The sequence below is a fragment of the Dipodomys ordii genome, unplaced genomic scaffold (genome assembly GCF_000151885.1).
Source record: "Dipodomys ordii isolate 6190 unplaced genomic scaffold, Dord_2.0 Scaffold28, whole genome shotgun sequence".
Lineage (NCBI taxonomy): Eukaryota > Metazoa > Chordata > Mammalia > Rodentia > Heteromyidae > Dipodomys > Dipodomys ordii.
Window position 1 is genome coordinate 12251420 of NW_012267244.1, and position 18822 is coordinate 12270241.

At 39.9% G+C, this 18822-nt stretch overlaps 2 protein-coding genes and 1 pseudogene across 4 annotated transcripts in view; 1 reads left to right on the top strand and 2 right to left on the bottom strand.

Annotated features, from left to right (window-relative positions):
• Positions 1-12908, bottom strand: part of Sgtb (small glutamine-rich tetratricopeptide repeat (TPR)-containing, beta) — a 28745-nt gene extending 15837 nt beyond the window's left edge. For both annotated transcript variants that reach the window (XM_013015959.1, XM_013015958.1), the window contains exons 1-4: positions 12785-12908; positions 10869-10986; positions 5248-5351; positions 2052-2121 (exon numbers count right to left, since the gene is read on the bottom strand). In XM_013015959.1, the coding sequence (XP_012871413.1) occupies positions 2052-2121; positions 5248-5351; positions 10869-10968 (274 nt within the window). In that variant the 5' untranslated portion in view covers positions 10969-10986; positions 12785-12908. The remainder of the gene's footprint in view (positions 1-2051; positions 2122-5247; positions 5352-10868; positions 10987-12784) is intronic.
• Positions 12909-13119: 211 nt separating this feature from the next.
• Nln (neurolysin (metallopeptidase M3 family)) overlaps positions 13120-18822 on the top strand; it is an 88500-nt gene continuing 82797 nt past the window's right edge. For both annotated transcript variants that reach the window (XM_013015915.1, XM_013015916.1), the window contains exon 1: positions 13120-13308. In XM_013015915.1, coding sequence (XP_012871369.1) covers positions 13268-13308 — 41 coding nt within the window. In that variant the 5' untranslated portion in view covers positions 13120-13267. The remainder of the gene's footprint in view (positions 13309-18822) is intronic.
• LOC105985386 lies at positions 17301-17728 on the bottom strand (annotated as a pseudogene).

The following is an 18822-nucleotide window of genomic DNA, read 5'->3' on the forward strand; positions in this document are numbered from 1 at the left end:
ATGAGCCACTGGTGCCCAGTTGTAGCTACAATCCTTTATTAATACAGTCAGATATGTACAACACATAGCCTGGAATAACCTTATGCTTGACAATCTACCAGAGTCATTTGTTTTTCCACTAATAAAAAAAAACTAGATGAAATGCCAATCATTTTAACTTTACATGTAACATGTCTGAGATGAAATGTCTTAATGAAAACAAGGAATATAAGCTTTTAGTTAAAGACAAAAATAGTAAATAATTCTGACTATTATTGGGTTAGACTCATATTAAATGAGTCTAACCCAACATGTTCACCTAACCCTCATCTTACATGATGTCAAAAATAATATTTGAAAGGGAATGCAATTCTCAACATTCTTCCATACAGGAAGATAGACAAAAATACCATTTTAATTTAATGTTTACTCAACATTATTACTAGAAGTAAACCCAAGTGCAAAAATATACTGTATCCATACACATATTAATAATAAGCTATATATTATACATGTATATGTATATATATATATATACTATATATGTATTTATATATAACATATATATAGTATGCACATACTAGCAAAAAACATATTTCACTACTGAAGATTTCATGTACTACAAAAACCTGAGTGGAAAAAAACATATTAAGTTGTGCAATCAGAAACTAATACATGAAAATGCATTTATTATCTAGATAGTTAAGTCCAAATTCTTAGGGGAATATTGATAAGATCTGGTTTGTTTTGCATGTAATCTGTGAGGTTATATTGTTCTATGATTTAAGCCACTGTAGTGGTAGCAGTTTTCAGAGGAAATAAAATGAAAACTAAAACAAATCTACTTATTGGAAACAGCACTCTATAATGTAACCCTCAAAATATAACCAAAAAGTAGTGGAAGGAAGAAGATTCCGAGTCAGGTCGGTGGTGCATACTTATAATTCTAAGGAGGCTGAGGAAGGAGCACCATGAGATTAAGGCTACATATTTCAAAAAAACAAAAACAAATAGAATAAATGAAGACATCCATCCAAAACAGTGTTACTGAGGATTACCAAGGTACCTTTCTAGGAAACTCATGGTAGCAAGCAACAGTACCCTGTGACACTGCCCAGCTACTAAAAACAATGACACAGATGTATATTTGATGCTTAGGGAGATGACCAGGCCCAAGGAACAAGAAAATCATACTCTTTTCCATATAACTTTTAAAACACCAACTGATTAAAAAGAAAAAGGACCTCAACTACTTAATTGAAACAAAGGAGACCAAAAAATGGTCCACATATAGCTTCTGTACATAGCATATTTCCTAATAACAAGGAAGTTGGTGGCTTTCATTTACTTCAAGGGACAAGGTCTGTGCCTTATACCATCATAATACAAATTTTGTAGGTCTAACCTGGCACTCCTCTACCCCTTGAAAAGACTAGAAAAACTAAATACAAATCCTTAATATTGGGCTGGGAAGGTGGCTCAGTGGTAGAATGCTTGCCTTGCATGCATGAGGCCCTGGGTTCGATTCCTCAGCACCACATAATTAGAAAAAGCCAGAAGTGGCACTGTGGCTCTAATGGAAGAGTGCTAGCCTTGAGCTGAAGAGCTGAGGGACAGAGCCCAGGCCCAGAGTTCAGGCCCCATGACCAACAACAACAAAAAAAAAAACACCTTACTTTTGACTTACTTATAAAAGAGCAAGAATGTTTCAATAGTCAGCTACTAGTAAAGGTATTATATACATACATTAACAAACTTCAAAGAAGAACACAGAATGCATGAAAGTTAAAATACTGAAAGTTAATTTCCCCTTTGATTAGCATAAAGAAGAATATGGAATTCTAGAGTACAAGCAGACAATGTAGTAAACAGCCCCCTAAGTGATCTGTTCTGAAAGTTTTATGAGAGACCAGGTTCTGCTTGTCCAAGTTTTTTTTGCCATCACATTCATTTCTCCTTCACGAACATCATGTGAACTTGTGACAGGCCAGTCACATAAAGCAACCTGTCAACTAACAATTACTCTCTCCAGAAGATTTTACTAAATAAATCATTCTTTTTAAAATACTTACCTTCGTCTTTTAATTGATCAGCTTTCCCCACATCTTCAGGAACTGAGTTGGAGAGGGGCAAAATGTCATTCTGAAAGCAAATAGGAGTCAATGTACTTCTGTTTGACTACAAAGTCATCCTAGAATACTATAAATGAAGAAATAATAATTTGACACATTTTGGTAACTTACCTGTATTTCCACTTTATATAAATCTAACACCTAAATACTAGTGTTAATAAGAAGTGAGGAGAAGTCTTCTTACATACTTTTACTGGAAATATGATCCTGTTGAGTTTTTCTAAGTACTGTGAATCGATTTTTTAATTTGCTTTTCCCAACCCCAGCAGTTCTACTTTAAGAAAAAAAAATGGAATGTTTCTACTAGGGAAACTTTTGAAGAAAAATCTTTATTACTATCTTATCTAAAAGATACAAAAAGTCAAAAATCAGTTTACCAATAAAAAAATTTATGGTAATGATCATTATTTAAATATGTACAGGCACACATACATACACACACAAAGACTAGAAGCAAGGCACAGTTGGCTCACACTTATAATCTTAGCTACTCTAAGATCCTGAAGATTGAGGTTCCAAGTCAGCCCAGGCAGAAAAGTCTGTAAGATTCCAATCGTCAAAATAACCAGTAAAAGCTGGACAGGAGGCATGATTCAAGTGGCAGAATACTAGCGGAGCAAACAAAAGATTTTGATTTCAAACCTTAGTATTAGCAATGAAAAAACAACTCTAATACCAAAAGGTTAACAATAATATCTAATCTAGTATTGGGAGGAGCTGAGAATGTAGCTCAGTAGTAGAGTACTAGCCTAACATGTGCAAGGCTGTGCATTCAATCTGTAGCAATGTGATAAAATAAAAAACACAAAAACATGTAAACATATTTCTGAGACTTGAATTCAGAACCTGGTGCTTTTTTGTGCTCAAGGCTAGCATTTTACCAGTTAAGCCACATCTGCACTTCTGGCTTCTTCTTTTTCTTTCTTTTTATTTATTTATTTTTCTGGTGAGTGACTGGAGATAAGAGGCTCACGAACTTTTGCTTTGAATTGCATTCCTCAGATCTCAAGCCCCTTGATTAGCTAGGCACACACACACACACACACACACACACACACACACACACACACACACACGAGTCATGAGTCACAGGTACATAGCTATAGAATATTTAAAACAATGAATATATACTAATTTTGTTCTAAAATAGAAGCCTTTATAAAGTTTTTGTTTGGCATTTAGTATCATCCTCAAACTATTTTTGCATTAATAAGGTTCAAAACAAAGGAAAATTAAGAGTGGAAAATTCAGAAATACTTTTGAGTGGAACTAAAAACCCAATGTATTTTTTTTCATTTTTGAAAACCTCTTTTTGAAATTGCATTACTTTTAAACTTGACCCTAAAGTTCAAAATAAGTCTAAAATTTTTCTTTTGTTTTGGTTGTGGGGCTTGAACTGTGGGCGTGGGTGCTGTCCCTGAGCTCTTTTTGCTCAAGGCTATCACTTTACCACTTGAGCCACAGTGCCACTTCTGGTTTGCTGATGGTTCATCAGCGATGAGAGCTTCACAGACTTTCCTCGCCTAAGCTGGTTTGAACTGCAATCCTCAGATCTCAGCCTCCTGAGTAGCTAGGATTACAGGCATGAGCCACCAGTGCCCAGCTTACAATTTTGAAAATAGTGTAATTTATAGCTATTGCAGCTATGCATTACTTAAAATATATCTACCATTGCCTTTGTCTTCACTAAAGTTTCAAGAAAATGGATAGATCTAACATAAATATAGCACAAGCATTCAAAAGTATAAAATCACTGACAAAAAGTTTTATCTTTGTCTTTTAAAAAAAATCTTTATTAATCACTTTATCCCAGTAGAAAATATTGGAATAAAGAGAGTAGAAATGAAATGGAAAACTTCAAGAGGTTAACTACATATACAGTAGTTCAAAGACAAAATACTGTCCTACAGTACTTGCTCTTAGGGTTCCTTCTATTATAGATTTTTAAAAATCTAGGCAACTTCAGGGGAGCTCTTTTTCTGCCAGGCCATTTTGATAATTATAATATCATTCAAAGCCATACAAAATTATCAGTACAGGCAGATGGCCTCAGGCAGCCAATGAGAAGAGTTATGGATAGCAAAAGAAAACCAGTATTATAAAAGTGACCAAAATACCATACAAGTACACTAAGTGAGACAAGTATTTCTTATTAGTTATATAATGTGGAGGCTGTTTCAGATAAGTCCTAAACTGCTGCTGCCACAGTCTGCTAAGTAAGCCACAGCTGCATGGGAGGACTGCAGAAGGACGATGACACCATAAATAACATTGCAGTAGCTGTCCTAGGGAGCAACTATATTTTAAAAATTGCATGCAACAAATTTCTTACAAATAAAATAATCAGAGAGATATAGTAAAACGGGAAAAAAGTTTTACTTAAGAGTATAAAAGTCAATTATAACTTCATGAAAGGAAAAATGAAAGTAAATTCAGATCTCATCAGTACAAAGTCAATGGTGATAGTAGCTAAAGAGCAAGCAAGTTTAAGTGCTGTCTCAGCCTCAGAAACCTGCAAGTAAAGGTCTACTTCAGCTATTGAAGCAAGGTTTCCTACAGAGGCCACAGCCCCTGCACAGAGGAGGCAAGCACTCCCCCACTGAGCTACAGCCTCACCCCTCAAATTGCATCATAGTCTCTACATTTCTTGAAACGGACAGAAATCAAAACTAGGAAAACAGTCCTTGGGAGAAGGGATAAGAAAAGTAGGGTTTTCATACTGATCCTGAACACTTGTGTTTTCCTGAATCCCTTCAATAACTAAATTGATGAAATCCACTTCACAAATGATTCAATTCCAGATGAACTTGTTTCGGCAAGATTACTTTCTAGACTTTAAGCTTTTTGTTTTTAAAGGTAGTTTGTGTTTTAGAAGTATGTCAATTAGATGTCAGAAATCTGAAAATGTTCACACTATAAAGGACTTAAAATGTTGACAAAGATGTATCATTGAATATAAAAGGTGAGAGAGAAAAATGTTACTAATATAAAATCTAAAGTATATAAGGGATAAGCTATACTTTTGACCACAATTAAATCATATAAACTATCTTATATCCAGAAAGAAGTTATTTACTTATAGACTTAAGTCCCTCAACTAAATTGTCATCATTCTTACATCACAATAATAACATACCTTATGGATGGAATTGGTGAACAATTCTGTCAAAGGCTGTGAAACTGCCAGGTGTGTATCTTCTGGGCTGATTTTAAAAACTGTCTCCAAGCACTGAATTGCAACTTGAAACAAATATTTTTTGTGAAAAAAATTAGTAACTAATTTTTTTTTCTCTAACAGGACTGTAATCTGTCAGTACTTATGAACATAGAGCAACAGGAAATCTAACTGGCCCAGCTACACAGAAATTTTGTTTATAAACAAAATATTGATGGAAAGACAATGGTTTCTTATTCACCAAAAAGGTAAATATTATACAGAATATGATTTTTGAATATATCCAAAAATTCTTGTAGGCTACTAGGAAGAAAATCAGGTCATTAACAAGTTACTCCTGAACATCTATTTAACTAATCACCAATGTCTTAATCCCTTGAACAAACAAAATAGTATATATATTTTAAATAGAACTCTTGATTAAAAAATAAAAAATTACAGAAACAAAATATCTAGCACAAAGGAAGCACTAAATATTAATCAGCACACTCACTTACATAAAGGTAGGTTAGTATTTAAAAATTCATTCATTCATGCAAATTTTTCAAGTGCCCGTGTGTACTATGCTCTTCTAAAGTGGTAGAGAGCAGCAATCAACCTCACAGGAAAAAAATCACTGTCCACATGATAGTGGAAAAGGTAAGTGGTTGTTAGGGAGGAGTATAAGAGTAAGACTGGATACAAAGGAAACTATGTTAGAAAGGAAGTTTGTCATCTGACATAGGCAGATGAGAAATGGATTTGAGAATGATTTGGACTTTGGGGTAGTTCATGCCTATAATCCCAACTATTTGGGAGACTGCAGTTCAAGACCATCCCTACCATCCTGTTCCCCCCACCTGAAAAAAAAACTTAGGAAAAAAGAAAGCAAAGATCTTATCTCAAAGAACAAGCTGGAATCAGGCATGTTGGCATATGCCTACAATCTGGACTATATAGGAGGAGTGAGCGGGAGGATAGATATCCTATCTGAAAAATTACTGAAGAAAAAAAGACTGCAGGTGTGGTTCAAGTGGTAGAGCACTTACCAAGTGTAAGGCTGTAAGTTCAAATCTAGTAATGCAGGGAAGGGGGAGCCAAGCATGGTCGCAAAAACCTATAGTCCCAACTACATGGAAGGCAGAGATGGGAGGACAATTTGAGAACAATCTGTTTAAAGTTAGAATGACATCCTATCTGAAAAACAAGCTAAAGGAAAAAGGATTGAAAGTTTGGCTAAGCAGTTAAAACCCTGAATTCAAACTCCAATACCTTACCAAAAAAAAAAAAAAGATAAAATATTTAGACTTAGTGAAAGAGTCATGTTTGTGTTTAGAACTAGAAGTCTTCTAGGAGTACTGGGGATGGATTAAAAAGGGAAGCTGGTATAATTTGTGGAGGGGAAGGGAAAAAAACAAATTGTTTAAATAGGGATATAGGTGGACCCTTTGCAATAATGAGATGTACAAGATGTTATGTCGAAAATGAACTTTACAACTTTGCGGGGGGGGGGGGGGAGCGTGGGGGGAGATGGGATGGGAAGGGGAAACAAAGGAGGAGGCAACAATGCTTGGTAAGAAATGCACTCATTACCTTGCCCATGTAATTGTAACCCCTCTCTATGGTATTTTCACAATTAAAAAAAAAAGATCCAAAACCACCAAAAAAATAAAAATAAATAAAAAAGGGAAGCTATGTGGAACAATAGAAGCAGAAAAACCAGGTAGGTTCCTGCATAAATGAGATGGACAAGTGAGGAGCATGATGGAGAGTAGGGCCAAGAAGAATGCAGACCCAGTCTTCTCAGAAGGATTCCCATCCTGATAGTGCTCTAGTGTGAAAGAAACCAAGAATGTTGCCAACATACCCAATGTGCTTCCAGATGGTATAGAACAGATTCCTGCACATTTTATGTGTCTTCTACAAAACACATTATGTAATCATTGTGAACTTGAGAAAATTCCGTGTCATAAAAGAAATACTACTGTCACTAGAACAAATCTCTTTATAGCTGTCAGAAGGCCAAAGTTCCTCATTCTTATTTCCTTCCTTCCTTCCTTCCTTCCTTCCTTCCTTCCTTCCTTCCTTCCTTCCTTCCTTCCTTCCTTCCTTCCTATCTTTCTGTGTGTATAGGGGGAATGTCCTAAAAAGCCATGTGAACTTATACAACTGATCACCGAGGGTAATGAAAATATGAAGGTATAGAACACATAGTATGATTGCCTGGCAACATTAAACGTCTGCTAGAGCTGGGCACTGGTGGCTCAATGCCTGTAAACCCTGCTACTTGGCAGATTGAGATATGAGGATCAGGATTCAAAGCTAATGGGGCAGGAAAGTCCCTGAGACTCTTATCTCCAATTAACCACCAAAAAAAACTGGAAACAGAGCTGTGGATCAAAGTGGGAGAATGCTAGCCATGAGCCCAGGCCCTGATGTCAAGACCCATGAGTACCAAAAAAAAAAAAAAAAAAGCCAGGTGCTGGTGGCTCAGGCCTGTAATCCTTAGTTACTCAGGAGGCTGAGCTCTGAGGATTGCAGTTCAAACCAGCCCACACAGGAAAGTCTGAGAGACTCTTATCTACAATAAACCGCCAGAAAACCGAAAGTGACGCTGTGGCTCAAGTGGTGGAGTGCCAGCCTTGAGATGAAGAGCTGAGGGACAGCGGCCAGGCCCAGAGTTCAAGCCCCACAACTGTCCAAAAAAAAAAAAAAAGTCTGCTGGAGTTTCACAGCCAAGAATTCAAATACCAAATACCAACAGTTAACAAACTTATATATTCTGTTCCATCAATTCAGCCACTTGGATGTAGGCATGGAGTTAGATTAAGCCAGGGTGAATTCTGAAAGAAAGGGAAGGAAATACAAGAAAATGATTATGATGGTCCACATGTAATTTAAAATGGGTAAGAAGGGCTGGGAAGGTGGCTCAGTGGTAGAGTGCTTGCCTTGCATGCATAAGGCCCTGGGTTCGATTCCTCAGCACCACATAAGAAAAAAAAAAAAAAAAAAGCCAGAAGTGGCACTGTGGCTCTAATGGAAGAGTGCTAGCCTTGAGCTGAAAAGCTGAGGAACAGCACCCAGGCCCAGAGTTCAGGCCCACGACCGGACCCAAAAAAAAAAAAAAAAAAGGATAAAGATGGGTAAGAATCAGAGTGGGAATAGTAAGATATCAACAGATAGGAAGGATTCTTTGGGATTCTAGAAGGGAGTAGTCTAGAATGATAGACAGTAATAATGAGGAAGTGAAATGTTTAAGGTAGAGATTATGGGAGAAATGCAATTTTGGTAATGATAAGGTATAGGGAAGGGTTTCTTTCTTTCTTTCTTTCTTTCTTGTCAGTCATGGGGCTTGAACTCTGGGCTTGGGTGCTGTCCCTGCTCTTCAGCTCAAGGCGAGTGCTCTACCACTTGAGCCACAGCGCCACTTCCAGTTTTCGAGTGATTTATTGGAGATAAGAGTCTCATGGACTTTCCTGCCCTGGCTGGCTTTGAACCAAGATCCTCAGATCGCAGCCTCCTGAATAGCTAGGATTACAGGCATGAGCCACTGGCGCCCAAGCACACTGACATTTTAGATCAGATAATTCTTTTTGTCAGGGTCCATGCATACTCCATGTTCTTTACTCACTACATGCCAGCAATACCAGCTCCCCCAACAGTGTTCCAACCACAAATGCCTCAAGACTTTGCAAAATCACCCAAAGATTGGAACTAATGACCTAGGGTATAAGATCACTGAAGGAGAAAAAGTCAAGAACTGAGAACCAAGGGAACTAGAGGAACTATCAGAGTTAAGACCAGGAGTAATGATTAAGAAAGTGGCATAACAACTTCAAAAGCCAGAAGTGAAGCAGATATCATAGTTGTCAACTAAAAGGAACCCATGATGTTTTTTTTCTTTTTCTTTCCCCACCTCTCTGGCAATACTGGGGACTGAACTCAAGGCCTCAGAGCTCTAAGCTTGCTAAACAAGTACACTACCACTAGTCACACCCCTAGACTTTTTACTTTTTTGTCTGTTTTTCAGATAGGGTCTCTAGCTAACTTTGGCACAGTGGGCCTCAAACCAAAATCCTACTATCTCTACTTCCCACATAGCTGGGATTATAGATGTACATCACCATGTCCCCATATGGATAACATACAATAATAACAAGACTCAAAGCTGATGACACACAAACTTTATAATTGGGCAAAGCCAGTGTTAGGACAGATGCTTCTTTTCTAGGACTTTTTAAAATGTCTAGAAGGTGGGCAGACACCTCCACATGGTTTCATGTTCATTTAAATTAGACTTAGAGAGTCAAAAATAGGGGTCAGTCACAAACAATTGGCACAATATCTGACTGCCAAATATAACAAACAGCTGAAGGCACATACTTTTGGCTGAATACCATGCTAAAAATAGGACATAACATCTTGGTTTTTAAAAATACTCTCAACTCTTTTTCTGGCCCTTAAAAATACACTGCCTTTGGTTAGAAAAGAAACATCTTTTTATTAAATGATTGCATGTATCTGTTTGCTACAGAGCAACTATCACCAACAATTTCCTTAGATAACCAGTCACCTTTATCTTCACACATTCTCACAGTGAAGAAGAACAAAAAAGACATTAATATTAAAGGGACTGATTGCAATGTTTTCCAACTGTGCGTCACCTGCTCCTCTCACTGTCACATAGAAAGACATCATCCTACCAGACTGCAAGCGGATTTAAAGCAAATACCCAATTTTCATTCTCTCCTCCTTCAAGCAGATTTACAAGAGAAGTATATAGCTGTTTCAAGATGGGGAATTCAGACTACACTGTTATTTGCTAAATTCTCCCAAATTCTCATTGCAATAATTAAGTCTTTACACCACAAAGAAGTTAGGTTCATTGAAGCACCACAAGCTCATCTGCAGAATTATATCTTATTATGGTCATGCTGTATTTAAATTTTACAATGCATAAACATGAAGCATAAAGATGGTGTCAAGTAAACACATGATGCTATGATCCAAGTCTTGCTCAACTCTAGAGATCACCAAATCCAATATTTAAAATTTACATAAAACACGGATGGAATCTTTTCAAGTCTCAAAACAGGTACATGTCAGAGCACACTAATGGTTTATTTATTTAGATTTTTACATAGTGCTATTACAATGACTAAGGTACTTTCATGTATTAGTTCTGAACTGGATACTTTGTTATTACAGAAAAAAGAGAAAAATATTTTCAGAGCAGGAACCAGGACTTAAACCTCAAGCTTGTCACATATTAGCTGTTGTGTTTTGTACCTCCTCTGGTTTCATCTCCTCATTTGCTAAGTGGGAATAATACTTACCTAGTTGCTGTCATTAAAAAAAAGACATTCCCTATACTATTGAATGGCATATTGCTGATATGGTAATTGTCAATTGTTAATGAGTAGTCTGTTGTTACTTAAAACAAAGCATGCTTCAAAAAACAGAAATAAGAGGTACAATTTTGCCTCTCTGCTTCAGACATCAACAAATATTAAGATTTTATTATAATGGAGTATAAGCTCAGGCTTGTACCTATTTTGGTCTTTCTTTGTAACACAAACGAACACAAAAAAACAGGTGCCTACCTTCCAAACTTTCTTGTTCATCAGAAGTATATGTATCCATCTGACTTTGTTCCCGCAAGAACCGGATCACTGCATAAACAAGGTGCTTGATAGATGACATTTTAGAAGCTTAAACTTCCTTGATAAGAAAAATGAACAAATTTGCCCCAGCTATTTCTAGGAATCACTCAAGAAAGTTAGAAATTATAAAGGTAAGGGCTATATATTACATTAAAAGTTAAAAGAAATAGCCTGGTAATTCTAACTTCTCAGGAGGCTGAGATCTACGGATTGCCGCTGGAAGCCAGCCTGGGCAGAAGAGTCCATGAGACTCTTATCTCCAATTAACTACCCAGAAAAATCCAGAAGTGGCACTGTAGTCCAAGTGGTAGAAACTAGCTTTGAGCACAAAGAGGCTCAGGGACACCTCCCAGACCTGAGTTCAAGTCTTAGGACTCGCAACAAAACAAAACAAAAAACAATCCAAGCTACTCAGGAGGCTGAGATCTGAGGATCAGTTTTCAAATCCAAGGCAGGAAAGTCCATGAAACTCTTACCTCCAATTAACCACCAGAAAACCAGAGGTGGCACAGTGGCTCAAAGTAGTGAAGTGCTAGCCTTGAGTGAAAGAGCTTAGGGACAGTGTCCTCACCCTGAGTTCAAGCTCCTCGAAGTACCAAAAAAACCCACCAAAAACAAAATCAGAAAAAAAAAACTTTCATTACCTTAATCTTTGGGATCTGGAGAGTTAATATTACAGAAATTTATTACATATTTTTATTTAAACTCAATAGTATTAGACTATCTTGCATCAGTAATTTTTATTTTATTTTGGTTGTAAGTCTTGAACTTTGGGCCTGGGCACTGCCCCTGAGCTTTTCAGTTCAAGGTAAGCTGTCTACCACTTGAGCCACAGAACCACTTCTGGTTTTCTGGTGGTTTATTAGAGATAAGAGTCTCATGGACTTTCCTGCCCGGGCTGGCTTTGAACTGTTATCCTCAGATCTCAGCCTCCTAAGTAGCTAGGATTACAGGTGAGAGCCACTGGCGCCCAGCTGCATCAGTAATTTTTTTCAAAACATGTATAAGCTTAGATTCTCATTAAACCTTAATATATGATAAATATACATAAAAGGGTTAAGACTGCACATAAAGACACAGAAATTCACTCCCAAAGGCCTCAGTACTGAGTTGAGGAAGGTTTCATCCTGCTGACTCAGAAGGTGAGCCTCTATTTCAAGAGATTTTTTTTTAAAAAATGTATTAAAAATTTATACTCCACCTACTTTTGTAGGCTGAGTTATTTGATAAGGAAATACATTCAAGAAAGGTTGTTCAATCATGGAACGTTCTTATTGATAAATGGCATATCTAGTTAATCAGCAGACACGTCAGGGAACCATTGCCCATGCCCACGGACACTACAAACCGACCAGGGCTCTGCAGTAGCTGAGCTGGCTCTCTCTCATGCACAAGCTAGAAGTCAGGTTCATTCACATGGAATACTATCGCATCCAAACAGAGGCGCAGGGCCAGCCGGCATTAATGGCTTATTTCCACTAAATCGCATCATCCATCTGCTCCCCAGGTTCCCTAATTCAAAGCCAGGGTGTGGTACCCGCCGCTAGGATGTTTATTAGTTGTTTAAAGGCCAGCCCAGCCTCTAGGCCACAGGCTAGTTAGAAATCCTAAATAAGGCCTCAGGGCAGAAGGTGACGAGAGACCCGGGGGTGGATGATGGGGTGCAGAGGAGCAATGAGCTGTGCAACCTCTTCTAGGCTTTTCCTCCTCATACCCACCTCCCACTCCAGGCCTCCCCCCCTCCCTCGCGCACCCGGGCCTAGCCTCAACCCAGACGGGGTGTGCAGCCGGTGTGTGGTGCGGGCCAGTGTCCGGGGCTGCGGGAGACGCTCCGTTTCCAGACAGAAGCCCCTTACCAAGCGAGAGGATGCCAGACGACGGCCGACGGCCGGGGAGCGTCCGTGAGGGGGCCGCTTGCCCCCTCGTCCTCAAGGCTTTAGCCTGGCTGGGGATCCCAGCACTGCCTGCGACCTCCCAAACTTCTCCAGCTCCCACGCCGCCGCCGCCGCCGCCGCCGCCCCCTCAGCCCACCAGGCTGCGCGCAAGATTCCCAGACGCTAAGGTCTCGCCGGCTCCGCCCCCAGGGCGTGGCAGGACGGCCAGGGGCGTGGCTATGGGCGGGATCAGACGGGCCAGGGGCGTGGCTGTGGGCGGGGGCGGCGGGGGGCTGCCGCACGTGGGAGGGCGCTGGCAGGGCTGGCCGCCGCCGGTTCCAACGCTGTGGCCTCCTCCGCTAGGCCTACTGTGGGCACCCGGGAGACCGGGTTGCACCGCCTTCTTCCTGCACCCCCTAGACCGGAGGAGCTCGCGTCCGCCGCTGCCGGCCTCTCGGTGTGCCCATGATCGCCAGGTGCCTTTCAGCTGTGCGAGGCCTCCACAGGTACCTCCGGTGCGCGCGTTAACCTTGACCGTGAGCTCAGCGGGGTCTTCTGGCGGCTTGGGCCACGCCGGGCGGCCGCGCGCGGCCTCTCCGCGCCCCGGCCGTGCTCCTCACACCGTCCCCTCCCCGCAGCCGGCTCCGTCGGCCCCTCCGGAACACCTGGCGCGGCCTCCTGGGGCCTCCCTTCCCCGTGCCTCCCGAGGACACCCATTCCCCTTTGTTCGGGTGGGCCTCAGCCGCAGTCTGGGAGACCCGACCCCGACCCAACCCGAAATGAATGCGGGACGATGGGCGGGGTACGAAGACCCTCCCACCTTCTCCCACACCCGCCACCGCAGAGCTGGCTTGGAAAATGCCGCAGCCGCCGCTCGAACCCGAGCGGTCCCCCTCGCACCCGCGCGCACACTGTCAGCACGCTGGCCGTTCCCGTCCGCGCACGAAACTGCTCTGGTCTTGTGATTTATTTCCGCTTGTGCTTTCTAACTTCCGTCTGGGTTTTCTTTCCCCCTCCTGACTTCGCCCAGAATTACTGTAGCTTGTGCGTGGTTTCAGGCTGCCGGGGCTGCTGCTGGCTAGGATTGCTTCCTTGCTCTCATAACCACACCCCTCTGCAACCCTCCAGTAACAAGATGGTGAGAGAATGAAATTCTTGGCACGGAGGCACTGGTTTGGGGAAACAATGACGCCGCCACCCCTCTTGCCCAAATCTCCAAACTGAAGGCTCAGCAGAAGAAAACAAATGTGTGAGGTTTTTCTTTATTCCCTTGATATCTACAACACTACTTTGGAACACACCATCATTTATGTGTTTTTTTTTATAGTTCTCTATTGTACATTGCCACTTTTGAAAGGAGCTTTGTGTTTCTGAATCTTTGTAGTTCTCATGAGTCCAGGGAACAGCAGTGAAGACTTGATGTGATGATCGTGACCATATTTTAGGCTGTCTTTTAAGGTTTTGCTGGTCTCCCTGCTGCAAGTTGGTATAATAGCTATCACTATCAAATGAAGCAATACCAACAAATGAAAGAAGTCACATAATGACTATGTGAGGAACAGAATGAATCTTTGTGAAAGACAGCTGATCTCAAACTTTTTAGTCTCAGAACCCCTGTACCTCTCAAAATTGCTGAGAACCTAAGAGCTTGCATTTATGTGGATTGTATCTGCCCATACTTACCATAAAAGAACTTAAAACTGGAGGTATTTATAAAGTATTTCTTAGATACTGGGCACCAGTGGCTCACACCTGTAATCCTAACTACTTAGGAGGCTGCGATCTGAGACTCATGGGTCAAAGCCAGCAGGGGAACGAAGGCCAAGGAAACTCGTATCTTAATTAACTACCAAAAAACTGGAAGTGGAGCTGTGGCTCAAGTAGTCGAGCTGTAGCAAAAAAAAAGCTCAGAGACAGCACCTAGGCCCTAAGTTCAAGCCCAGAAGCAGCATAAAAAAGGAGAAGTATTTCTTAGTTAAGTGGGTTCTGTACAGAAATATTTTGTTTACCCAATGGACACTTGGGTTGTATCTGTCCTTTGGTTCTTGACAATAATGCTGCTATCACATTTGTGCAAATATGTGTTTGGGGCCTGCTTTCAATTCCTTGGGCTGTATGCGCCAAGGAAAAGTTGCTGACTTACATGGTAATTCTATGTTCCGTATTTTGAGGAGCCACCATACTATTTTACATTTTACATTCCCATAGTCAATGTATAAGGATTCCAACTTCTCCATGTTGCCACAACACTTTATTTTCTGGTTTTGATATAGTTATTTTAGGAGTGCCATTATTTTGCATTTTTGCAAAAGTAATATCTGATAATACAAGATAGCTGGATTCAGACGTCTGCTTCCACATTTAATTTGGTATACTATTTTGATTTAGCTTGAGAAAATAAAGAACATTTTACCCGACTTTCAGATATAGTTGGAAGGAAAACTATTCAATAACTTTTATAAGTAATCATGGATGTTGTTTGGTATCACACCGTTTGACAGATAGTAGTTTTTAAAAGTTTAGTTGCAAAGTGAAATCTGAACCCACACTTAAAATCCATTGGGAGCATCTTGCATTTTTAATTGGTCTTCTACCAATGCATGACTTTATAACATGAAGGAAATCATTTGAAAATTAATGTTGCACTGGGTTACATAGTTCTTCCTGGAACTGACATATTGTATTATATGATGTCAAACAATTACATTTCTTAATGTCATTATCTGTCCCATTAGAAAAGTCTTTGACTGTTAGAAGACTGCCAAAATTCTGCTTTTCATTTGAAAGATAGAATTTTGTCACTAACAACATTCTGTCAACTGTATTCCTGGAAATGACAGTCACACTTTATTACATTTTTGACAGTTTCTGCCATATACTTAAGTCAGAATAACACGGATATATCTATCAATAGTTTGATCAAGTAAAAATGGAATACCAAGCAATATGGTACTGGAGACTGAGGCAGGATGGTAATATGAAGCCAGCCTGGGCTATATAGCAAGATCAAGAATAGCCTGGGCTACATAGTGAAATCTTACCTAAAAATAAATGATGTTTATGAAACACCATTTGGTGATAGATATTGGATATTGGATATTGAAATCCCCTGGACAGTTATTGGGCTCTGGCAAACAACAGAAGTGCTTTATGTAACCAAGCTACATATATACATATATGTGTATGCCTGATGGCATATACCTGGAATTCCACCTGCTTTGGAAGCTGAAATTTGGAGGCTTGTGGTTTGAGGCCAAAGTTCACAAGATCCTCCTCTGAACCAATAGTCCCAGGGCAACCTCAAGGAAAAAAGTTAGACTCCCTTCTGAACAGGAAAACCCTGGCATGATAGATTGTGTCTATCATCCCAGCTATACTTTGGAATCGTCAATATTTGGGGCAATCTATCCTGTCTCAAAATAACTGGAGCAAAAAGGGCTGGAGGTGTGGCTTACCCAAACTAGCATGAAACCTTGAGCTCAAATCCCAGTGAGGCAAAGGGAAAGGGGAGGTTTTATTGTTCTTGGCCACAAAAATATGCAGAAGGTGAGAGATTTTACTATTACATCAAGGATTTTTTTTCATATAAAAGTAGAGTCGGGGCTGGGAAGGTGGCTCAGTGCTTGCCTTGCATGTATGAGGCCCTGGGTTCAATTCCTCAGCACCACATAAGCAAAAAGAAAAGAGCCGGCAGTGGTACTGTGACTTAAGTGGTAGAGCGCTGGCATTGAGCTGAAGAGCTGAGGGACAGCGCCCAGGCCCAGAGTTCAGGCCCCACGACTGGACCCCACCCAAAAAAAAGAGTAGAGTCATAAAGAATATAACTATGGACATAGTTGGTGCCACTGCTTTGACTTGTAGAAAAGCCTCGCAGTTTATCCAGCATTGCTTTTCATCAATATAAATGTCAGCAAGGAAAAAAATGATACATAATGCCTTGGTGCTATGAAAGATTTTTAACCTTAAAGACTGGACTCTTTGAAAGAGTAAAACCTTTACTCTCATGGTTTACAGACCACATTTTGATAACTGTTGACACATCATTTCACAGTGCTGTTTATATAAGGAAAAAATAAATACATAAAAAGCCATGCAGTTATTACATTGTTAAAATCAAGTGATCTACCACAAATATACTAGGTTTTTTTTACACGAAGGCATATATTTCTGTTGGTCCTTGCTTCTCAGGACGTAAGTGACTTAATCACAGAACCTAGTGTTTGTTTCAAAATATCTGTTCTCTGATAAGAACATTTTGTTTCTTCACTAGGAAGTTCACTGTGGTGCTATGTCAATAACTGACTTAGGGTTACTCTTTTGAAAGAGCTGCCATATACCCTACCTAAGATAGTGTGGCAGTCAGGATCATTGATCAGTTTCTTAGAAATAAATGAAGTTGGAATCTAGGAGATTGGACAGTAGTTGTCCAACTAACCTTTTGACCTTAGGTAAGTCACTCATTCCATTGGACCATCTCAGGTTCTATATATTTTTTGGGGGGTGCCAAACAGTGACAGCAGTACCAGTCACCTTTTATTGAGCAATAATTGTCTTAGAATGTGAAAGGACTCCGCTGTGATTAAGTTGACAGATGGGAGCCAGGCCAGACAGCATCCATCAAGAATACAGGTAGCCTCATGGGCTCTTCAGTGGTACTTGAGATGCCATTCATGTTGAAGCTCCCTGTAGCAATGCGAGTAGTTGAAAAAGTACATAGCAAGCCAGCACCATGTTGACCCCAGCGATGTTCCCTTTCTTCACATTGATGTACTTGTTGAAGTACCGGTCATAACCTCTCCGAAATGCTCCAGCAATGCCTTTTGGGGTGAAGTCCCTCATCAAAATCCAGTTTGGCATCTACTGTTTGACATCCATTAGTTTCTTTTCCTTCAGTGGTACTATTGACTCCATCTTGGAGTCCTGCTCAGGTTCTATATTTTGTAAAGCAAAAAGGACTAGGTTAAATTATATAAAAGGTTTCTTTCAACTCTCAAGTTGCCACAGCAATTGAACTGGGAGGATTTTTAAATCTTTTCATTTAGCCAGGTTGCATAGCATGTGAGCTAAGCCTAGAATGCAAGATGAATAACATGATCACAGAAAGAAAAGAGAAATACTACTCAACAATATTTCCATAGCCCCAATGATTGTCACAATATCCCTAGTTTTCTCTTTCAATAATAAAAAAAGAGCTTGGTCTTATAAATTATGGCATCAATGCATGTTTCCCATAAGAAACAAAATAATGACAATCAAATGAAAATATTAGAAATATACGGTGTACTCTCCACGAAAGCTTATATGTTACCCACTTCCAAAATTTCTTCTACAGTAGAAATGCTTTTTTTTTTTGCAAATATGAGATTGCCAACTTATAATTTTAATGTAATAAGACATCCTTCCATAATATACATAACTATCACATAGTCTACTTCCGGGTTATATGAAAAAGAAATTTTTTTTTGGTTAGTCATGGGGCTTGAATTTAGGGCCTGGATGCTGTCCCTGAGCTCTTTTTGCTCAAGACTTACCACTTTACCACTTTGAGCCATGGCACTACCCCAGTTTTTCTGGTAATTAGTTGGAGATAAGAGTCTCATGGACTTTTTTTACCCCTTTCCCTATGCTGGCTTTGAACCGAATCCTCAGATCTCAGCCTTCTGAGAAGCTAGGATTACAGGTATGAGTCACCAGCACCCGGCGGTTGTATGACATTTAATTGATCCCTTTTTTTGGGTATGTCAGCACATGTCAGTTATTTCCAACATCTTACTATGAGTGACAGTGCTTGGATAAATATTCCTATGAAGTCTTTTTCAAACCCTTTATTATTTTCTTGATATAAGTTCTTAGAAATGGAATATACATGTATATTTTCAGGTCTTTATACTTATTATATTCTCCAAAAAGCAGCTCACCATTTATACTAAACAAGCAGAAAGTGTCAGTGCTAATTTCCCTCACCGTTACTAACACCTGAGCATTTGGGGGTACTCTCTGTGTGTGTGTGTGTGTGTGTG